The sequence below is a fragment of the Arvicola amphibius genome, chromosome 1 (genome assembly GCF_903992535.2).
Source record: "Arvicola amphibius chromosome 1, mArvAmp1.2, whole genome shotgun sequence".
Lineage (NCBI taxonomy): Eukaryota > Metazoa > Chordata > Mammalia > Rodentia > Cricetidae > Arvicola > Arvicola amphibius.
The window spans coordinates 160,316,874-160,334,822 of NC_052047.1; the positions used below are offsets into that span (position 1 = coordinate 160,316,874).

Genomic DNA, 17,949 nt, shown 5'->3' on the forward strand with positions numbered 1-17,949 from the left:
TGAAGCTGTTGCAAGTCTGCCCTATTAATGACTGATAGTGCTGAAGTCCACAGTAAGCTCCTTTTGGGCTTTACATTGCCTGTTACTTTTAGAGGAGGCTAAGGATCCTCTATCATACTCAGCATCTGGAATTGGAACTTTGTTCTCATTGACCTAAGTAACTTATAAAGAATATTGAAACTATTCTTCATCATTCATTTTATTCTTCTTAGTCCAGCTGAATTTAGAGAGGCATCAAATATGTCTTACATGAAATACTAATTCAGTTGTATCACAGGTGAAAATTCAATGAAATGCATCAACAGAGAAATTCAGTCTTTGTCCATGCTAAACTGAATATTCTATTAACTCCTAGAAAATCCCATTGAAGTGTATAAGATATAAACATTTGGAGGCACAGTTTTTTTTAAGCAGTGTTAACTGGAAAAATAAGAATAAAATTTGCCCATCTGAAATATAACTTCAAATCAGTGATGAGTTATAAAGTTTGTCAGTGTAATGTTTACAATGATGTCTTTTAAGTATGTGGCTTATGAAAGCAAGCACTTTTTATTTTTAGTTAAAATATATTTTAGTAAAAAACTGTCATGATAGAATTAATGTGAGAAGTTTTGGGTATGAAATTCAGGGATAAGTTAATGCCCATGGTCTGTGTCTTCAGTATCCTAGGCAGCAGCCATTCATGGAATTTCAGATTAACAGCAGTTTTGTCTCCTGGTAGAGTTGGAATTTAAACAGTGTGTGTGCTGCTTTAATTTTCTACCTCTAGGGAGGCCTGTTTGGGAGAGAATTTCCTTGTTGTGGTTAATTTTGACATGTATTATTCTGTTTCCATTAGCTAGGAAAGTAAAGATGATTGATGTTTTCACTTCTACAGGAAAAGAAAAGTTCTTGCTGAATATTTTACAGATGCTTGTGACCTGTGGCATTCGGATTCTGTGGATTTAGTATGTGCTGTGGCATAACGGCCCTGTTGCCATGCTTTCATACGAATCTTCGGGCCTTTGCACTGCTTAGGTTGGGAGTCTATAGCATCTGCTGCCCTTCTAGTTGGGGGAGCTCTGCACAGTGTAGGAATTGTCATCTGTCCTCCCCTTATGAAGTCCATGGCTCCGTGGAGTGCATTTAACTTACGCTATGTAAATCATACTCCACTTACCTTTGAAAAGTATTTCTTGTTCTTCCAGTGCTCAGTACTTCATAAATGTTCATTTGGTGGAAATTCTCACTACTTACTATTGGCAAGGGTGAAAAGTCTCCCAGAATTATTTTTTTTAAGAAAAAAAAAATTTTTAAGAAGAGTATTTTAAAAGACATTCACTGAACAGCAAGGAATGCATGTTTTTGTTTAGTTGTTACTTAGGAATGCTTTTTATGAATTTTGTAGTATTTCTTGTAGCCTGGTTGTTGTCTTTCTTACAAATGTAAGAACAGACTGATACCAGTACCTAAAGTTTTTTTCCCTGCCATGTTTTACTCTGAATAATACCACTTACATTTCTAAATTATATATTTTACTTAACTCTGAAGTCAGCTAATCCTTTTATTTTTAGTTTTTTCCCTTATATCATGAATATTTTAAAAAATATTCCTTATAAGTTTGATTCACCCTTTTCTGGCTTTTGAAGTTAATATATTCTAAACTTGAAAATAAGGTATAAATCAATAATAGAAGAGTCACTGGAGGACTTTAGTTTTGTATTTTTATATTTAGGTCTAGCTACTTAACCATATAAGCCTTGAAGTTTTAAATTCTTTTTCCTAAATTTGCTCATAAACAACTTTTTTCATCATAAGGTGATCATGTGCTTGCTGTTTTTAAATTTTGACTTTCTGATGTGGTGCAAATTTAGGTTCTGATCAGTGGGCAAGATAAGGCATATAAAATATACAGGGAAACTGCAGAAATCACAGTATGAAATAATCAAGTTTGAGAACTGTAAAGTATATGGTATTTATATGTAATTCACATTCTAAATGTTGCCAGAAAGTTGAATTGGAAACTTCATGTCTGCATGAAATTTCCTATATTTTTAATGTGTATATGAACTTAATTTTTCTTAAATATTAAAGTCTGCCAATTGCTGTAACAGTTTTTGTTGGTTGTTTTCCTCTCTGTAATGATGGCCGTAATGGGAGTATTATTTAATTGATCATATTCTTTTTACCTCTTGGTTATCCTAAGTTTTGTATGCTTTTAGAAAGTTAGTAATAATGTGTTTGTGACCTTTGAGTTTGCCCAGGTGGACAGTAGTTATTTTCACTTTGTTTCATTCACGCTCACTGTAATGGACTTGGAATCCCCCAAAGAAAAGGATTAGTCTTGACAGAGGCTAATCGCCAAAACAGGTACCAGGATGAGCATCTTTATTTTCTGGGTTCATTTTCCTGAATTCTCTATGACTGGGGTTTGGGGCAGTCTCGGAGGCCTTTGGCAGAGGCCTTCATGGTGCCTCAACAGAAGCCCACTGGAGAGGGCTTCACGCTTTATTGTGACTGGGTATTTTCTCCACTCCTAGTCTCTTCTTTCTTCTGTACTATATAACATGCCTTTAAAGTAAAAAGGATAGCAGGTTTGCTGTTTTGTCTCAGTTTGTCTCTGAGCTCACTTGGCCTTTTTTTTTTTCTGTGGTAATGAAAGCAGAACTTGAGGGTAAGGAGCAAAATGCAGTGAAGCAGTTGGGAAGCAGAGGATGCCTGATGTGGAAGGGCCAGGGCTAAAAACAGTCCCAGGGGCATGCCTGTAGAGGAAGATCCACCTTCAGGTATTCCATCCCCGTATGATGTCATCAAAGAAATAGTTCATTCATGAGGGCAGAGCCGTCACTGCTAAACAATCATTGGGGATCAAATTTTTAATGTGTATACACTGGGGGACCTTATATACTCTGTCCCTACTGCATTGCAGAAGTCTTTTCAGGGTTCCCTGCATGGTGAAGACCTGTTGATGTGCCTGGCCTTGGTGCACTGTCTCAGGAGGGTGGAAAGAGGAAAAGGAATCCCTTTTTTGGTTTCGTCTTTGTATTAGTCAAGGTTCTCTAGAGTCACAGAATTTACAGAACGAACACACACACACACACACACACACACATTTACCCATGAGGCTGGGTGTGTCTGAGCTGGTCTTCTGTGTATGCTGGAATCCCGAGTAGGCTCCAGTACCAGTGAAGGAATGGATATGCTCTTAAGGCAAGGGCAAACAAGCAAAGGGAGAATAAACAAACCATACTTCTTCCATGTCTTAGGCTTCCAGCAGAAGGTGTGGCCCAGATTAAAGATGTGCCTTCCCACCTCAGAATCTCAGAATCTGCATTAAAGGTGTGTGTCATCCTGCCTCAAAAGCTGGATCACAAGTGTGCCCCCATTTCTGGGTTGTAGTTCATTCCAGATATAGTCAGGCTGGCAAGACAGCCATCAGAGTCTCTTACTAGTACTATTTCAGCTTGTAATTGAAACCTTGACTGTTACTGTCAAGATTTTGCTGTGCAAAAACATTGACTAAAAGCAACTTGGGGAGGAAAGTGTTTATGTCATCTTACAGAGTTCCACAGCACACTAGATCACTGAGGAAGTCATAAGAGAAACTCACACAGGGCAAGAACCTGGTGGCAGAGGCCACAGAAGACTGATGCTTACTTGACTTGCTCCTTTGACTTCTTGTTTAAATCTGCTGTTCTAACACTGGCAAGCTCACCTCTGGCTCTAGTTCGATCCTTCGATCCTCCAGGACCTTCTGTCCACACACATGCCAACCTGCTTCACATTCGGTCAAACTGTGACTACATAACAGCCTTTCAGAGCAAAAATGTCTATAGGAATACAAAAATATCTACAAAAAAACAAAAAAACAAAAAAAAAAAGCCGGGCGGTGGTGGCGCACGCCTTTAATCCCAGCACTCGGGAGGCAGAGGCAGGCGGATCTCTGTGAGTTCGAGACCAGCCTGGTCTACAAGAGCTAGTTCCAGGACAGGCTCCAAAGCCACAGAGAAACCCTGTCTCGAAACCCCCCCCCCCCCCAAAAAAAAGAAAAAATATCTAATACCCAGCAAATAAAGTTCACAATGAGTGACCAATCAAAAGTTGTTACACTGGGTTGGAGAAAAGGCTCAGAGCACATAAGACTCTTAGAGAGGACCCGTGTTCAATTCCAAGCACCTATGTTAGACTCTGTGTAACTCTAGATCCCGGGGATCTGAGAGCACTTACGGGCACACTGGTAGGTGCACATATTCACACACACACACACACCCACCCATGTATACACAGAATTAAAAGTAAATCTTTAATTACTGTGTGGCTCAGAAAACAGGAAATAGAGAAAGATCAGTGAAATGATATGACCCCAAAACTAACATGGATTATAAAATTAGCAGAGAGCAGTTAAAACTGCACTCATAGATGTTCAGACATTATTAGATTCATGGGAAAAATAAAAATGACCCAACTTGAATTTGTAAAGGTGAAAAGTATATATTATGGGATGGAAAATAGGCTCGCCCTAGTGGCAGATTTGAAAACAGAAGCTGTCCGAAACCATAGCACTGTGGAGAGAAGGCTGCAGTGGCTTCTTTGCTCAGGTAGGCATGCTTAGGTTATGTTTGGACTTGGGGACATTTCACACTTGCTGTGACTTCTGCCAAGGATCACTCCCACTCTGTGTATGACTTTCCCTTCACTCTCCGAGGCCTTTACCAGACAGTCAACATAAAGAGCTCCTTTTCCCCACTAACTCCTTTTATCTGCCTTTTGAAAATAAAGGCACATTTATTAGATATCCTGTCTGTCTCCCTCAATCCAGCCTTCAACGAGTGTTGAAGGAGGTTATTTAACTTGGTCCTTAGCAGATGCTCAAAGTGGTTTCTCAAAGAGTGAACTCTGAGTAAATACAAGATTATGAGGGCTGATAGCTATACTTCTGTGCCTGAGTGGATAAACGGTAGTACATGGGAAATAGTGGAATACAGTCACTATTTCCACAATTACTAGCCAACTGATAAATGCCACACATTTAAGTGACTGATGTAGAGAAGCTAGATCCATGAAGTCTCATGAACATAACTGCCTGAAACATGAGCTGAACAAGACCACCAATAGAAATGCTAACCTGGAAGGGGAAGCTCACAAGGCCCCAACCCTAGTTAACAAACAAACCCTCAAAAAATTACAGGCAACTAAGGGATGCTGATAGTGGAAAAACATTCTTCCCCAGGGAAGAGCACAGCGGCTGGTTAGACAATACCATTTCTTTACATATATATACAAATAACAGATTGAGCAGATTACACCTATATATTTAGAAATACACACAGACCTAAAACAGCCATGAATTTGAAAGAGTAGGGGGAAGGAGAACAGAAAAGGGAGGAAATAATGTAATTTCAAAATCTAAAAACAATTCTTTGAAAGAGCCCTAACTACCGTAAACTCATTTCTAGTGTGGGAGACGAGAATAAAAATTTGAGAGCTTTACTTTTCTTTATGAAGACCAGAGTTGGCCACACTGAGAAACACCATAATTTGGTGCTCAGGGGAAAATTATCTATCAATTAGAAACATTTTAAAAATTGAGATCTGTTCAAGGTGTGCAAAACAAAAAAAAAAAAAAACAAAAGCCAACCACTTAAAACTACGTGGTAAAGTTCCCACCAGTCTGCAACAGACATGCTTGATGATAAACAGAATAAAGTGGTGCAGGGGCTCCTGCTGGTTGCTCCAGCCCCGGGGAAAGCAAAGCTAGAAGGCTGCCTGAATCCAGGAGTCGGAGGACAATCTGCATGAAATAGTAAAACTCTTGAGACAGTAATTTTGTTTTTGTTTTTCAAGACAGGGTTTCTCTGTAGCTTTGGAACCTGTCCTGGATCTAGCTCTTATAGACTAGACTGTCCTCGAACTCTCAGAGATCCACCTGCCTCTGCCTCCCAAGTGCTGGGATTAAAGGCATGCACCACCACCTGGCTCAAAACAGTAAATTCTTAAAAATGTATTACTTCTTTACCAAGAAAACCAGTGGGTGGGGCGAATTAAAAACCAACTTCTGGTTCGTTACTGATAGCATTTGATTTTTGATCCATCTGTTCACTGTACGTGTGTGTAAACGCACCAGCCACACTGTGGAGGTGAGCGTCAGGGGACTACTTCTCAGTTATTTTCCTACCATATACTGGACGGGGCCTAAACTCAGGTTGTCAGGTTTGGGTGCATGCACTGTAGCCTGCTAAGCTACCTCACCAGCCCCAGACTGCATTTTATATCAAACTATAGGACAGGCAGAATTGGTAGAAGATACTATTGGACCAATATGAAAATTGGTTGAATGGGTTGGGTTATGGTTTACATAAACAGTACAGAGTTTAAACACAGACTCTGAAAACCGGTTCAAGATGAATATTAACCTAGAGTAACCATTAAATATTAATGCAAATAGCTATAACTAAAGCGCCGAGGGGGTAAACTGAAATGGAATTAAAAATATTCTGGTGATTTAATAGAAGTCGGAAAAAAAAATAAAAATTCAAATGTATTTCAGACCTCGAAAACAACATACCAGAAACTGCAGACTGTAGCTGAGACAGTTGCAGCTTGAATATTAGAAAGAAGACAGCTGGGCCTGCTGTGTACCAGTCCCAGCTCCTGCTCTAGTAATGCAATGAATATGAGGTGACCCTGGCTACAGGAACGAGGATATGTCTCAAAAGACCAAACAATTAGGAAGGCTCTACTCAATTTTAGGCTCCACCAGCACTAAGAAAGTAGTACGACAACTTGTATTCTTGACTATGTAGATTGGTCCTACTGAGGGCAAAGTGAGGGCAAGTACTACGGTGGCAGTTATGGGCAACAAAGATATGCCAAAGCTATACAGTTAAACCTGGCAAAAAGGTGAGGATGTCTATAATGAGAACTTCAACATTTTACCGAAGGACATTTGAAAATCTAACTAGAGCTTGAATATTCCACAATTAGCAGTGGCTTGATATTGTAAAGATGAAAAATTTTCCCCAAACCAATCTATAATTATGACGGGGCTCATAGGTATGGGTCTATTCTACCTTGGCTAAAAGTCCGAGAGTTAGAACTTGCTTCTTTCCTTCAAAGTTATTGTCAACAGTTCAAATAACAGGTATGGCTAATATCCAGACCTGGTTTTTCAGGTACGAAGCACATCTGTTTCTACCGCAAACAAAAGTCTAAGGATCCAACTAAACTAGGTTCCTACTCCCTTAGGGAGACAACTATGGATCCCACCCAGGGAGTGGTTTGCCTACGTGTTTTAGTCTAGGGTGTGTTACTTGTCTTGGGAACAGAATGTTTAAGAATGTAGCCTCTAATCCTTCAATTGCTCTGTTCATTCCTGGTATCATATGAAAGCAGGTTTTTTTTTCTTAATCCCACTCCTACCTTTTGAAGTCGGGGCATTTAAGCAAATGGAAATTGAATGCCCATGATTTTCAGTATTCACTGGAACTCCCTCCCAGTGCTATCCTGTTTCTGTTTTATTATTTTCACTCAGGTCTTCATTCTCTTTACTATGTTCCTCATCCCCATGCCTCTATCCTGGTAAGTGGTATCCTTGTTGAAGCTGGTCTCCAACATAATTCCACTGTAATTCAAAAGACCCAAAGGGAAATGTTATAGGTGGTTTCATATGGAAGAGCCAGAGACTAAGTGTCCTGCACACAATCCTGAAAATAGTCAAAGATTGCTCTATAGCTATCAAATCTTAGTAGAAACAATGTATGTGTGTGCACACACATGTGCATTAACTTGAACACATGGCATGGATCAGAGAACACCTTGCTGAAGTTGTCTTTCCACCATAGGGGTCTCAGAAATTGAACTCAGGCTTAGGCTTGGAAGTAAGCACTTTTATCCATTAAGCTGTCTGGCTGGCCCTGTTAAACCTGCCTATAAAGCTGTAATCATGTAGATGCTATTTATTGAGACACGATTGCAAATGGAATAGTTGAGCTGAATAGAATGCCCAGGCTCTTTAAGTTTGATGGAGGAGGGTCATCTGTCTATGTGTTATTTTCATTGGTTAATAAACTGCCTTGGCCCTTTAATAGGACAGAAAATTAGGTAGGCGGAGTAGAAAGAACAGAATTGTGGGAGAAAGAAAGCAGAGTCAGGCAGACGCCTCAGGCAGACATCATAGCTTTCCTCTCTGAGATGGACGCTGGTTAAGAATCTTCCCGGTAATCTGGTGCTACACAGATTACTAAATATGGGTTAAAGCAAGATGTAAGAGTTAGCCAATAAGAGGCTAGAGCTAATGGGCCATGCAGTGTTTAAAAGAATACAGTTTCCGTGTAATTATTTTGGGTAAAGCTAGCTGGCGGCCAGGAGCTGGGAAGCGGCCCACAGCTCCATCAACATAAGTTCAGGTAGGAGTGGAGTTAGCATGGAGTAAGACCCACTCAAGAGTGAGCAACAACTGTCTCACAGGAACAGAATGTACAACTGTCTCATATAGGAACAGAATATACTGTCCTTAGCATAAACACACACACACACATACACACACACATCATTGATTCCAAGTGTAGGAAAGACTCAAGTATGGAAAGAAAAATTAAAGACTGTAAAATGTTTAGACAAAATGTACAAACTAGAACAGACATGGCAGATCTATCTTGCTGTATTGTCATGGCAGGGCCAACGAGATGGCTCCATGGGTTGAGGTACTAGCCACTTGTCTTGACCATCTAAATTTGACCCACAAGATGGAAGGAGAGAACGAATGAAAGTTGGGCCTAGTAATATACACCTTTAACCCTAGTTCTCAGGAGGCAGCAGAAGATGCAGCTCTATGAATTTGAGGCTAGCCTGATCTACTTATAGAGCTCAAGTCCAACTAGGGATACATATTGAAACCCTGTCTCAAAACAAATTAGAAGTAATATATTATACAATGAAAATATAAGACAAAAATTGGTAGAAGTATTTATAACACCATTACCATAGGAGACATTTCTAGAGTACTAAATAAAAAGGTTCATATAAACCAGAAAAAAAGGATACTCAGTCTAATTTTTAAAGAGGGCTAATGATGCAACACACCTTTAGCCAATGTCTAGCCATCCGAACTGGGCCAAGCAGGTACTAGAGGTCAAGTGTAGGTTTTGAAGCAGAGGTAGTGGTGGAAGGACAAACTCCTTACAGCAGACCAAAACCAAAAGGAAAAACAGGACTGATCATTTGAGCCACATGTAAATATAGCATTCATTTAACAAAGAACACATTAAATATAACAAGGCTCTCTGCACCAAAAAAGGATGTCCAACTTCACTGTGTAAAATACAAATTGAGGCCACATTAGATCCATTTCACATGGACCAGGTCAGATCACGATGTTTGCCGGTGAGGATGTAAAGAAAATAAAGCAGTAAACAATAGCCTTCCAGTGCTAAAAACAAACAAACAAACAAACAAACAAAAAAACGCTTTAAACTGAGGAAAACATTTTGTAAAATCAGCCTTTGTCCTCACAAAATCTTCTTGACCAATGCTCTCAGCAGCTTTATACATAACAACTTTTATCGAAAAGTAATTAAGCCATCAACAAATGAATAAACATTCTCATGTAGTGGAATACTCCTTGTCAATAAATAAAAAGAACAACTAACATGGAAGGATCTTTAAGATACTTATGCCAAGGGGGAAAGGCAAACAAAAGTATAGATTTCATTGTTCCATTTAAATAGAGAAAATGCTGTAAAGTAGATGACAGAAAGCAAATCTGATACTTAAGGGATATTAAGGGGGTGACAAGGGAGAAATTCTTAAGGTGATGGACATATGCACTATCATGTGTTTCCACAGGCGTATGTGATGGCAAAATGTAACATTTGAAATATAAGCAGTTTATTGTATCAGACCCCAATAAATCTTAAAATATCAGCCAAATCAAAAACCTTTTGCAAAATATATCTGGGTGAAATATAGGCAGTTTATTGTATCAGACCTCAATACATTTTAAAAATATCAGCAAAACCAAAAGTCTTTCACAGATACATCTCGGTGAGTGACTAGATGGGGAAACTACAAAGAAGTAATAAATAATTCTGAAACAAGACTACTTGGGCACAGAAAAGAGAAGGAGGTGCCAGTGGGGAGGAACAAAAGATGCTCTTTGGCCCTTCTGGTACTGGCTGTTTCTGAAACTGGGCTAGGCAAGTCGCATGTCTTTACGGTTATTTTAGCCATGTGCCTGCTTTCTATTACACTGTGTACAAATGCAAAATCTTATAACTGAGGGGGAGGGGGGCAAGGCACAAGCCACTGCCCAGGCTGTCTTCTATCGTTTTGGAGCAGGGTCTACACAGAATAAACCATATGAAGGACTAAATTCTTTCAGGTCTACTCCGTGTCACTAGTCTGAAAAATGGCAAACTTTTCATTTGTTTCAGGTGGAAGAATTATCAACTGCAAACAACTGGGGAGATTAAGTGGAAAACTACCGTAAACTTCCTGATAAACCACTGTCTGCGCTTGATAATACTTGCACTCCTCCCACAACCTTCCAGGGTACACCTCCAAATACAAGTGGTTGAGCATGCACATGGTACACATACATAAATACACCCAACACTTTTTCTTCTTTAAGAGTAGTTAATATTCTCGGAGTCACAGCTAAAACAGAATTATCTTCTTTGCATGCATTTTTGCCTTGAGGCGTGGTGGGCTGAGTAATGGCCCCGACCTCTAGCTGTTGCTTAAATCAAACGACTAAAATACAGCCTGAGGCAAACCCATCACGGTTTGCAATTGTCTTCTCCAGACGCTGGAAAGAAGGTCTTGGAATCGGGCGGGCCACAGCAGGCAGGGTAAGCGGGGCCTCGGGCTAAGCAGTCACCTCGGCCGCTCCCGCCCCGTGGGAGCCCAAATACCAGTTCAGGAGGAGAGAGGGCCTCCAGGGTATCGCAGCAGGAGCCATGCCCCGCTTCCGCCAGCCACGTCCTCCCATGTCCCGCCTTCTAGAGACGCGCACTTCCGGCCGCAGGGGCGCTCGGGAACGCAGGCCGTGAGCCTCCACCAACCAGCGGCCGAGTCGGGCCGGCGCGACTGCGCGCGCATCGCGGCGCAGGTTCGAATCTCGGGCGCCTCGCTGCGGCTCCCCAACGTCCCGGTCGCCCTCGGGGCGCCGCAGCCCGCTGCTCCGCGCCGCCCTCCGCCCTCCGCCCTCCCGCCGCCACCCGCGTGCCACCCATCCCCGGCCCATGGCCAAGCGGCGTGCGGCCGAGCCGCTCACGTTCCGCGTGCCTTGGAAGCGGCTCTTGCTCAGCGACTTCCCCGAGGGGCCGCCGCTCTGGGTCCCGCCGTCTGGAGCGGCTCGGTCCCGCAAACGGCAGGGGGACGCGGGCACCATGGCGGAGCCTGCGGCTGCGCCCCGCAAGCGACGCGGCGGCGGGGACGGCGGCCAGGAGCGGCAACTTTGCCGCGGCCTGGAGCCGGGAGAGCCACCTCCCGGCGAGCAGGAGGAACCCCGGGGCAGCCGAGTTCCCGGCGGCGGCGACGGGATGGGGAGCGCGGGCAGCGGAGCCGACGGGGCGCACGTCCAGGTAGGTCCGCCCCGCACTAGCCCGGAGCCGGGTCCCAGACTGCGGAAATCCGACCCACTCGAGCGACTGGACCAAATGGTAAAGACCGTGGTCCCAAGGGTCGGGTCAGTGCAAGCGGGAGAGTTTGGTTTAACGGCGATTATTGTAGAACTTGTAGTAGGTTTCCCAGTAGCATCCATCAGTTAATTGAGCATGGTGCTGGGCTGGGCAGAAGGGAAGGGCGTCGTCGGGTCTTAAGAGAACCCGTTAACTCATAATGTTCAGTCGTATGAGAAAGGGTGGTGCCGCTGTCTGTTTTTGCAGCCGCTAGCCATAAGATCCAGTAAAAAAACACTAGAGGTGCATCTTATCCAGATTTATGTGTTGTAAGTGTATAAAAGAGTAGGCTCTTAAAATTTGGTTAAGATAAAAGTTCAAAGTTGACCGCAGTGGCGATGCACACCTTTAATCCCAGAACTCGGGAGGCAGAGGCAGTTGGATCTCTGAGTCTACAGAGGGAGTTCCTGCACAGCGCGGGGGTGGGGTGGGGGTTGCAAAAAGAAACATTGTCTCAAAACAAAAAATGTCTCAGGGTCTGTGCTTTGTTACACACGAAGTAACTTTTCACACGTTGGGTGGAATGAAATGCTAATTTTACTTGGTAAGATGTGCCTGGAAAACTCCAAATGAGTTTATAAACGCACATTGTGTATGTATCGCACAGCCTTGACCTGACTTGAGAACTCCCTGCCTGCCTTTAAAGCAGTTCTGGTATAAATTGGTGGGTGTTAGGGTATTTGGCAAGTGTAATTCTCAGAACTCAGCAAAACCACTTCAACCATCTTGGAATGCATCTGCTCAGTGTCTTTTTTAGTGTCTTAAACATTTTATGACAATGTTAAGAATCATGCCATAAATAAATAATGGAGATACTTTTGCCATTGTTTTTTGTGCGAAGTCTGATAAGGGAAATTTTTTATTTGGAACCCCCCCTCTCAACTCCCCTTGGTTGTAAGAGATTATCTCTTTTTTTGTTTCATTTTCCTAGACAGGGTTTCTCTGTTTAATCTTGGTTGTCCTGGACCAAAATGGCCTCTAACTCAGAGATCTGCCTGTCTCTGTCTCCCGGGTGCTGGGTTGAACGTATGGGGAGAGATTATCTTTCAGTGCTGTGGTGACTGTTTCTAGTTGTGGTTTCGAGTTGTAAATATATAATTTAACATGGGCCTTATTTAGACTTTCGTTAGTTTGCGAAAAGTTCAAAACCAGCTTCCATAAAGCAGAATCATAGTCTTCCACGACTATTGGATAGAGGCGCATGCTGTCTAGGGTGAGACCTTCCTCCCCAGACAATCTTTGGCACGCTGTCCATACGCAGATTATCTTTCCCACCAGAATATACTGTGTGCAGTGTAGGTGCCGTCTGTCTATATGTGCATGACTGATGAGGGACAAGTTGGCCATGGGGAGCTTTTATTGTTGATTTCTCTGTGTAACAGAGCATCCTGGAACTCACTTTGTAGATCAGGCTGGCCTTGAGTCTACTGAGCTCCACCTGGCTCTGCCTCCCAAATGCTGGGATTAAAAGTGTGTCCCACCACCACCTGGCTCAAAGGGAGCTTTGAATATCTGCCACAACATCTGCTTTAACTCAGTTGGGTCTTGCCTCACACATTGGCTAGATATGGCAGTTCTTAACCCTGTGTTAGTTGCAGCCACATGGTGGTCATGAAACCCTGCAATGTTCTGTTAGGTCTGTTCTTGAGTTCCTTCTCTTCTGCAGAACTATGAAAAGGCAGAAATTCTCCGTCTCTCTTGCCTTCAATGACAAGATTTTGTCTTAAGAGCATATCATCTAGGAGAAAACAAAGACTATAATGAATAGCATACTGACATCAGTGTTGGTCTGATTTCTCTTTGCTCAGATTAGGGCTTAAATTCTTGCCCTAACCTCATAGGCTCATGTAGGATATGCTACCACAGATGCCTTCTTTCCACGCACAGTAATTGTAAATACTTTGTGCTATCAAGCTTCAGGATGGATCCTGCATGGTTTCATATACAGAGTCAATGTATGTATGTACATATGTACCTGTGTGTGTATACATAGCTTATATGTGTATATAGAGAGGGGATAGTTTAATGTACGTGTATTCTCAAGACAGAGCCAAGAATGCATGTATGTTATATATAAAATATATCTTTAATGACAGTATAATTTTATGCACACTAATTGCTTAGCCAATATTGTATTACACTTTCCAGTAACAACAGAAATTTTTGTTTGTTTTTTGTTTTTCGAGACGGGGTTTCTCGGTGTAACAGCCCTAGCTGTCCTGGAACTAGTTCTTGTAGACTAGGCTGGCCTCGAAATCAGAAATCTGCCTGGGGATGGAGAGATGGCTCAGTGATTAAGAGCATTGCCTGCTCTTCCAAAGGTCCTGAGTTCAATTCCCAGCAACCACATGGTGGCTCACAACCATCTGCAATGAGGTCTGGTGCCCTCTTCTGGCCTATAGACATACACACAGACAGAATATTGTATACATAATAAATATATATATATATATATATATATATATATATATATATATATATATATATATAAAGAAATCTGCCTGCTTCTGCCTCCCGAGTGCTGGGATTAAAGGTATGCACCACCACAGCCTGGCTCAGAAATGTTTTATTAGGACGAGAGTTAATAATAAATTCTTTTGAGGATATGTGATATCCAGCAATAGTGAGCATTTACTGTCTTAATTTTTAATTCTCACAAAGATCCTAATTCATGTTTCTAAGGGGGTAAGATCGGAGATTTTTGCCAGTTACTCAAAGTGAGTTATACCTGATGGCAGCTCGTTCTCAGTCACTGTTATGCTTACATCAGATGATCCTTTTTCTTTGTACTTGTAAGTAGAGAACTAGAGGGTAACTATTTTGACCCCATTTGTTTATTAAAATAGAATGTTTTTTGGTACATCCTTTAAAAGTTTTTCGTGTATGTATTTGGTTATCTGCTGAGCCATCTCACCAGCCCTGTCTTTTGACTTTATTGTATCTTTAGCCCAATATTAAGAAATTCCCCAACTCGGGAGGCAGAGGCAGACGTATCTCTGTGAGTTCGAGACCAGCCTGGTCTACAAGAGCTAGCTCCAGGACAGGCTCCAAAGCCACAGAGAAACTCTGTCTCAAAAAACCAAAAAAAAAAAAAAAAAAAAATTCCCCAAAGACTAAATTTTTTTGCCTTAACGTCTAAAAGGGTGACTGTAACATGACTGATTATCTTGCTGTCTACTTTGTCATGTGTCCCCTGAGCATTGACATGTAGCCACTTTGAATAGTAGAAGTATAAGGTACATTCTTAATTTTGAAAAGAGTGTCTTATACCATTAAGTTTTGAAATGTTGAAGCAATATTTTTGCTATATTGGGTTAAAGAAAATCAAAGTTAATTTCGCTTGTTTTTATTTCTGTTATCATTGGAGGAGTAAGTACATGTGATTGCTATTCCGGTGGATGGAGTTACTGTAGCAAGTATAAATGTACACAGCAGAGTAAGGCAAGGGTGTTGAGGTTGAGAACTGTCACCTGTCAGCCTGTGTGCGACTCCAGTGCTGCTGTCTTTACATGGAGTATTTGTGCCAATTTTAACTTCATTACTTAAAGTAATGTTGTGATCATTTAGGGTAAACTGCTGAAAGTTTAAGGGGTCACCATTCATTTGGCTTGGTAGACCTATTTGTCAATCATACTGATAGTCAATTCTGTGTTCTTTTCTTTACCAAGTTTATATAATAAACTTTAGAAGAGGTCATGAAGTATTTTGGCCTCTATGTTGGTCTCAGTCCTAAACATCAGGAAAATCAAAAGTAGGTTCTATTCCTCATTGACCTTAACACTGACTGCGGGTGCAATTCCTCAAACCCACATGGTGACTCACAACAGTTTGTAACGCCAGTCTGGCCTCCTTAGGCACTGCATGCCCACAGTACACAGACATACATTCAGGCAAAATACCCATACACATAAATCAAAATTTTACAGCACTACGATTGTTTTTGAAAAGATGCTATTGAAGGAAATTTTTTTAAAAAAATTAAACCCTTACCAAATAATTAAACCCACAGATTTGATTGGGTATGTGAAATGCTTTATCAACATCAAAACTGCCTTTGTTGAAAATGAAAAGCTGTATAAAATATATGAGTCTTTTTCAGACAGGGAATTTAAAAAGTAGTTATTGGGCTAGCAGGATGTCTTAGCAGGTAAAGGCACTTGCTGCCAAACCTGAGGACTTGACTTCAGTCCCCAGAACTCACATGGTGGAAGGGGAGAGTTCTCTCTCCGAAGGTTGTCCTCTGATCTCGTTGAGCCAGGGTAGCCCAGGATGGCCTTAAGTTTACAGCTGCTCCACTCAGTGCCCTCAATGCTGGGATTCTGGGCATGTCAACCTGCACAACTGAAAGAAGGAGATCTTCCCTACAGTGTGTATGTGTTTGTGTGTGTGGTGTTGTGGGTGGGGTGGGGGTGGTGTTTTCTAAACCAATGCTAACATTTTGTCTCTCTTCTTTCCTTAAAGCCCAGTGAAGAGTTTTGGCAGTATAATACATTCCAGTACTGGAGGAACCCTCTACCACCTATTGACCTGGCAGCTCTTGAAGATGCAGGCAGTTTGACAGCGACACTGCAGGACAAGAGTGGAGCAGCGGAGATTGACATGGAGTCCTGACAGGAGAAGCTGAAGAAGCGGATTCTTTTCATTTGAGAAGAACTAAAGCAAATGTTATTTTCCGTCCTTGACATTTGACGTGGTACTGTTGTCAAACCTGAAAAATGAGGAAGAGTTTTGAGGCTTAAATACTTGTAATTACTACTGAATATCCTAATGGAGATTTTTAAAGGATATAACATAGCTGAAGGCAAAATACTTGCATTTTTAATGAAAGGGGTTTTGTTCCTGCTCTAACTTTGGAGATGCTTATCTTGGAAAGGGTGTCGGCAGCTTTAAAGGAAGCACTCAGCTCTTCTTCTTGCTCTGTCAAATGCTCCTCTGCACCAAAAAGCTTTCTTGCGGTACATGGAATGAACACATTTAACATTTATATAACTGATGCTAATAAATACTTTCTAGTACATTTTATTGGCTCCTCTTGGTTGAACAAATAGACTTGAGTATCTATGCAAATTTAAAATGTGAGATTGTTTCTTAAGCTAATATTGTTTTAGAAGACTATAAATTTTAAACTAGTGAGAATTTCCATTTGGGTAGCTTGTTTTAACTTTCAGTATTTGCTGTTTATTAGAGGCAACGGATATAGCCAAAAGCTGGATAAAGAGCAGTAAGAAGTAGATGCCTGCCCCTCCTCCCCTTTTCTGACGTGAAAGGAATTATGTGGTCAGTGGATTTGAGTTTTGGTTTGAGTACATTTTGTTACTGTTGACTACTTTAGCACCGCAGTTTTCAACACTGATAGCACTTTAACAGGTTTTTGTTTTTTTGAGCCCCACCCTAGAGAAATTTCATTCAATTATTTGAAGGTGGGCTTTACACATAGTTAGTCTTTTATTGTTGTGTTGTTTTGGGCGCCAAGTCTGCATTCCTGGACTGTGCAGACCTGGCGGGAACCACTAGACGAGGAGCTTTTCCTGTTAAAGGAGATCACTGGTGAGCTGAAGAACACCTGTTTGTTAGTCCTGTCCTTAATTTGTTACATTATTGGATCTGTCACTTCTAAGTTATTGTGTTACAATTTTGTTGTTAATAAAGTACACTGTTTATGCTTGTTATGTATCAATGACTGCTTTTTGTATTGCATACAGAATGCTGGCTTTGTTACTGAATAATTTGTTTGTTTGTGTATTTTTGACATTAAATCCAATCCAAAATTCAGAAAAGATAGTTGATGTCAGTAAGAGGAAAATGAGAAATAATAAATAGTATCTACCTCCGAGTGACTACTTTTTAAAATGTTATGTTTGGTTGACATGTTTTTCTGTGGTTGATCCTCACTCCCATCCGCCTGCCTGTCCAGGCTTCCCTGATGCTTTTTTCATACACAGGGTTGTTGTTTCAGCCTCTTCATCCTCCTCCCTTAAACCTTTTCTACCTCCTGGGGGCCCTGTCTCAGTCTCTTTTCCTGTTGTGATGCCAACAGGATCAAAAGGCCACTTAGGGCAGAGAAGGTTCACTCCAGCTCTGCCGGGGATATAGTTCCCCTTATGGAAGTCTCAGCAGCAAGAGCAGGAGGCAGTGGACACGTGTACTCACTCTAAAATAACCTTTAAAATGGCACCTTTATATATGTATGTGGACACTTGTTTTTTCAACTTGAGAGTTGGTCCTGCCCGCTCTTTCCTGGGGACCAAACTCAGGTTTGTCCCGATGGCTGTCACCTTTTTATATGGTCCAG

The 17,949-nt window shown here is 41.5% G+C and overlaps 1 protein-coding gene across 2 annotated transcripts; it reads left to right on the forward strand.

Moving 5' to 3' along the window:
• The first annotated feature begins 11,183 nt into the window (after window positions 1-11,183).
• C1H9orf40 (chromosome 1 C9orf40 homolog) lies at window positions 11,184-17,512 on the forward strand. Of its 2 annotated transcripts, none has more exons than XM_038333637.2 (2): window positions 11,184-11,639; window positions 16,119-17,512. In XM_038333637.2, the coding sequence occupies exons 1-2, from the start codon at window positions 11,220-11,222 to the stop codon at window positions 16,266-16,268; spliced, it is 570 nt and encodes a 189-aa protein (XP_038189565.1). In that variant the 5' UTR covers window positions 11,184-11,219; the 3' UTR covers window positions 16,269-17,512. The 2 variants fall into 2 exon arrangements, with proteins under 2 accessions (XP_038189565.1, XP_038189574.1); XM_038333646.2 differs by having other exon boundaries at window positions 11,184-11,561.
• The last annotated feature ends 437 nt before the right edge of the window (window positions 17,513-17,949 follow it).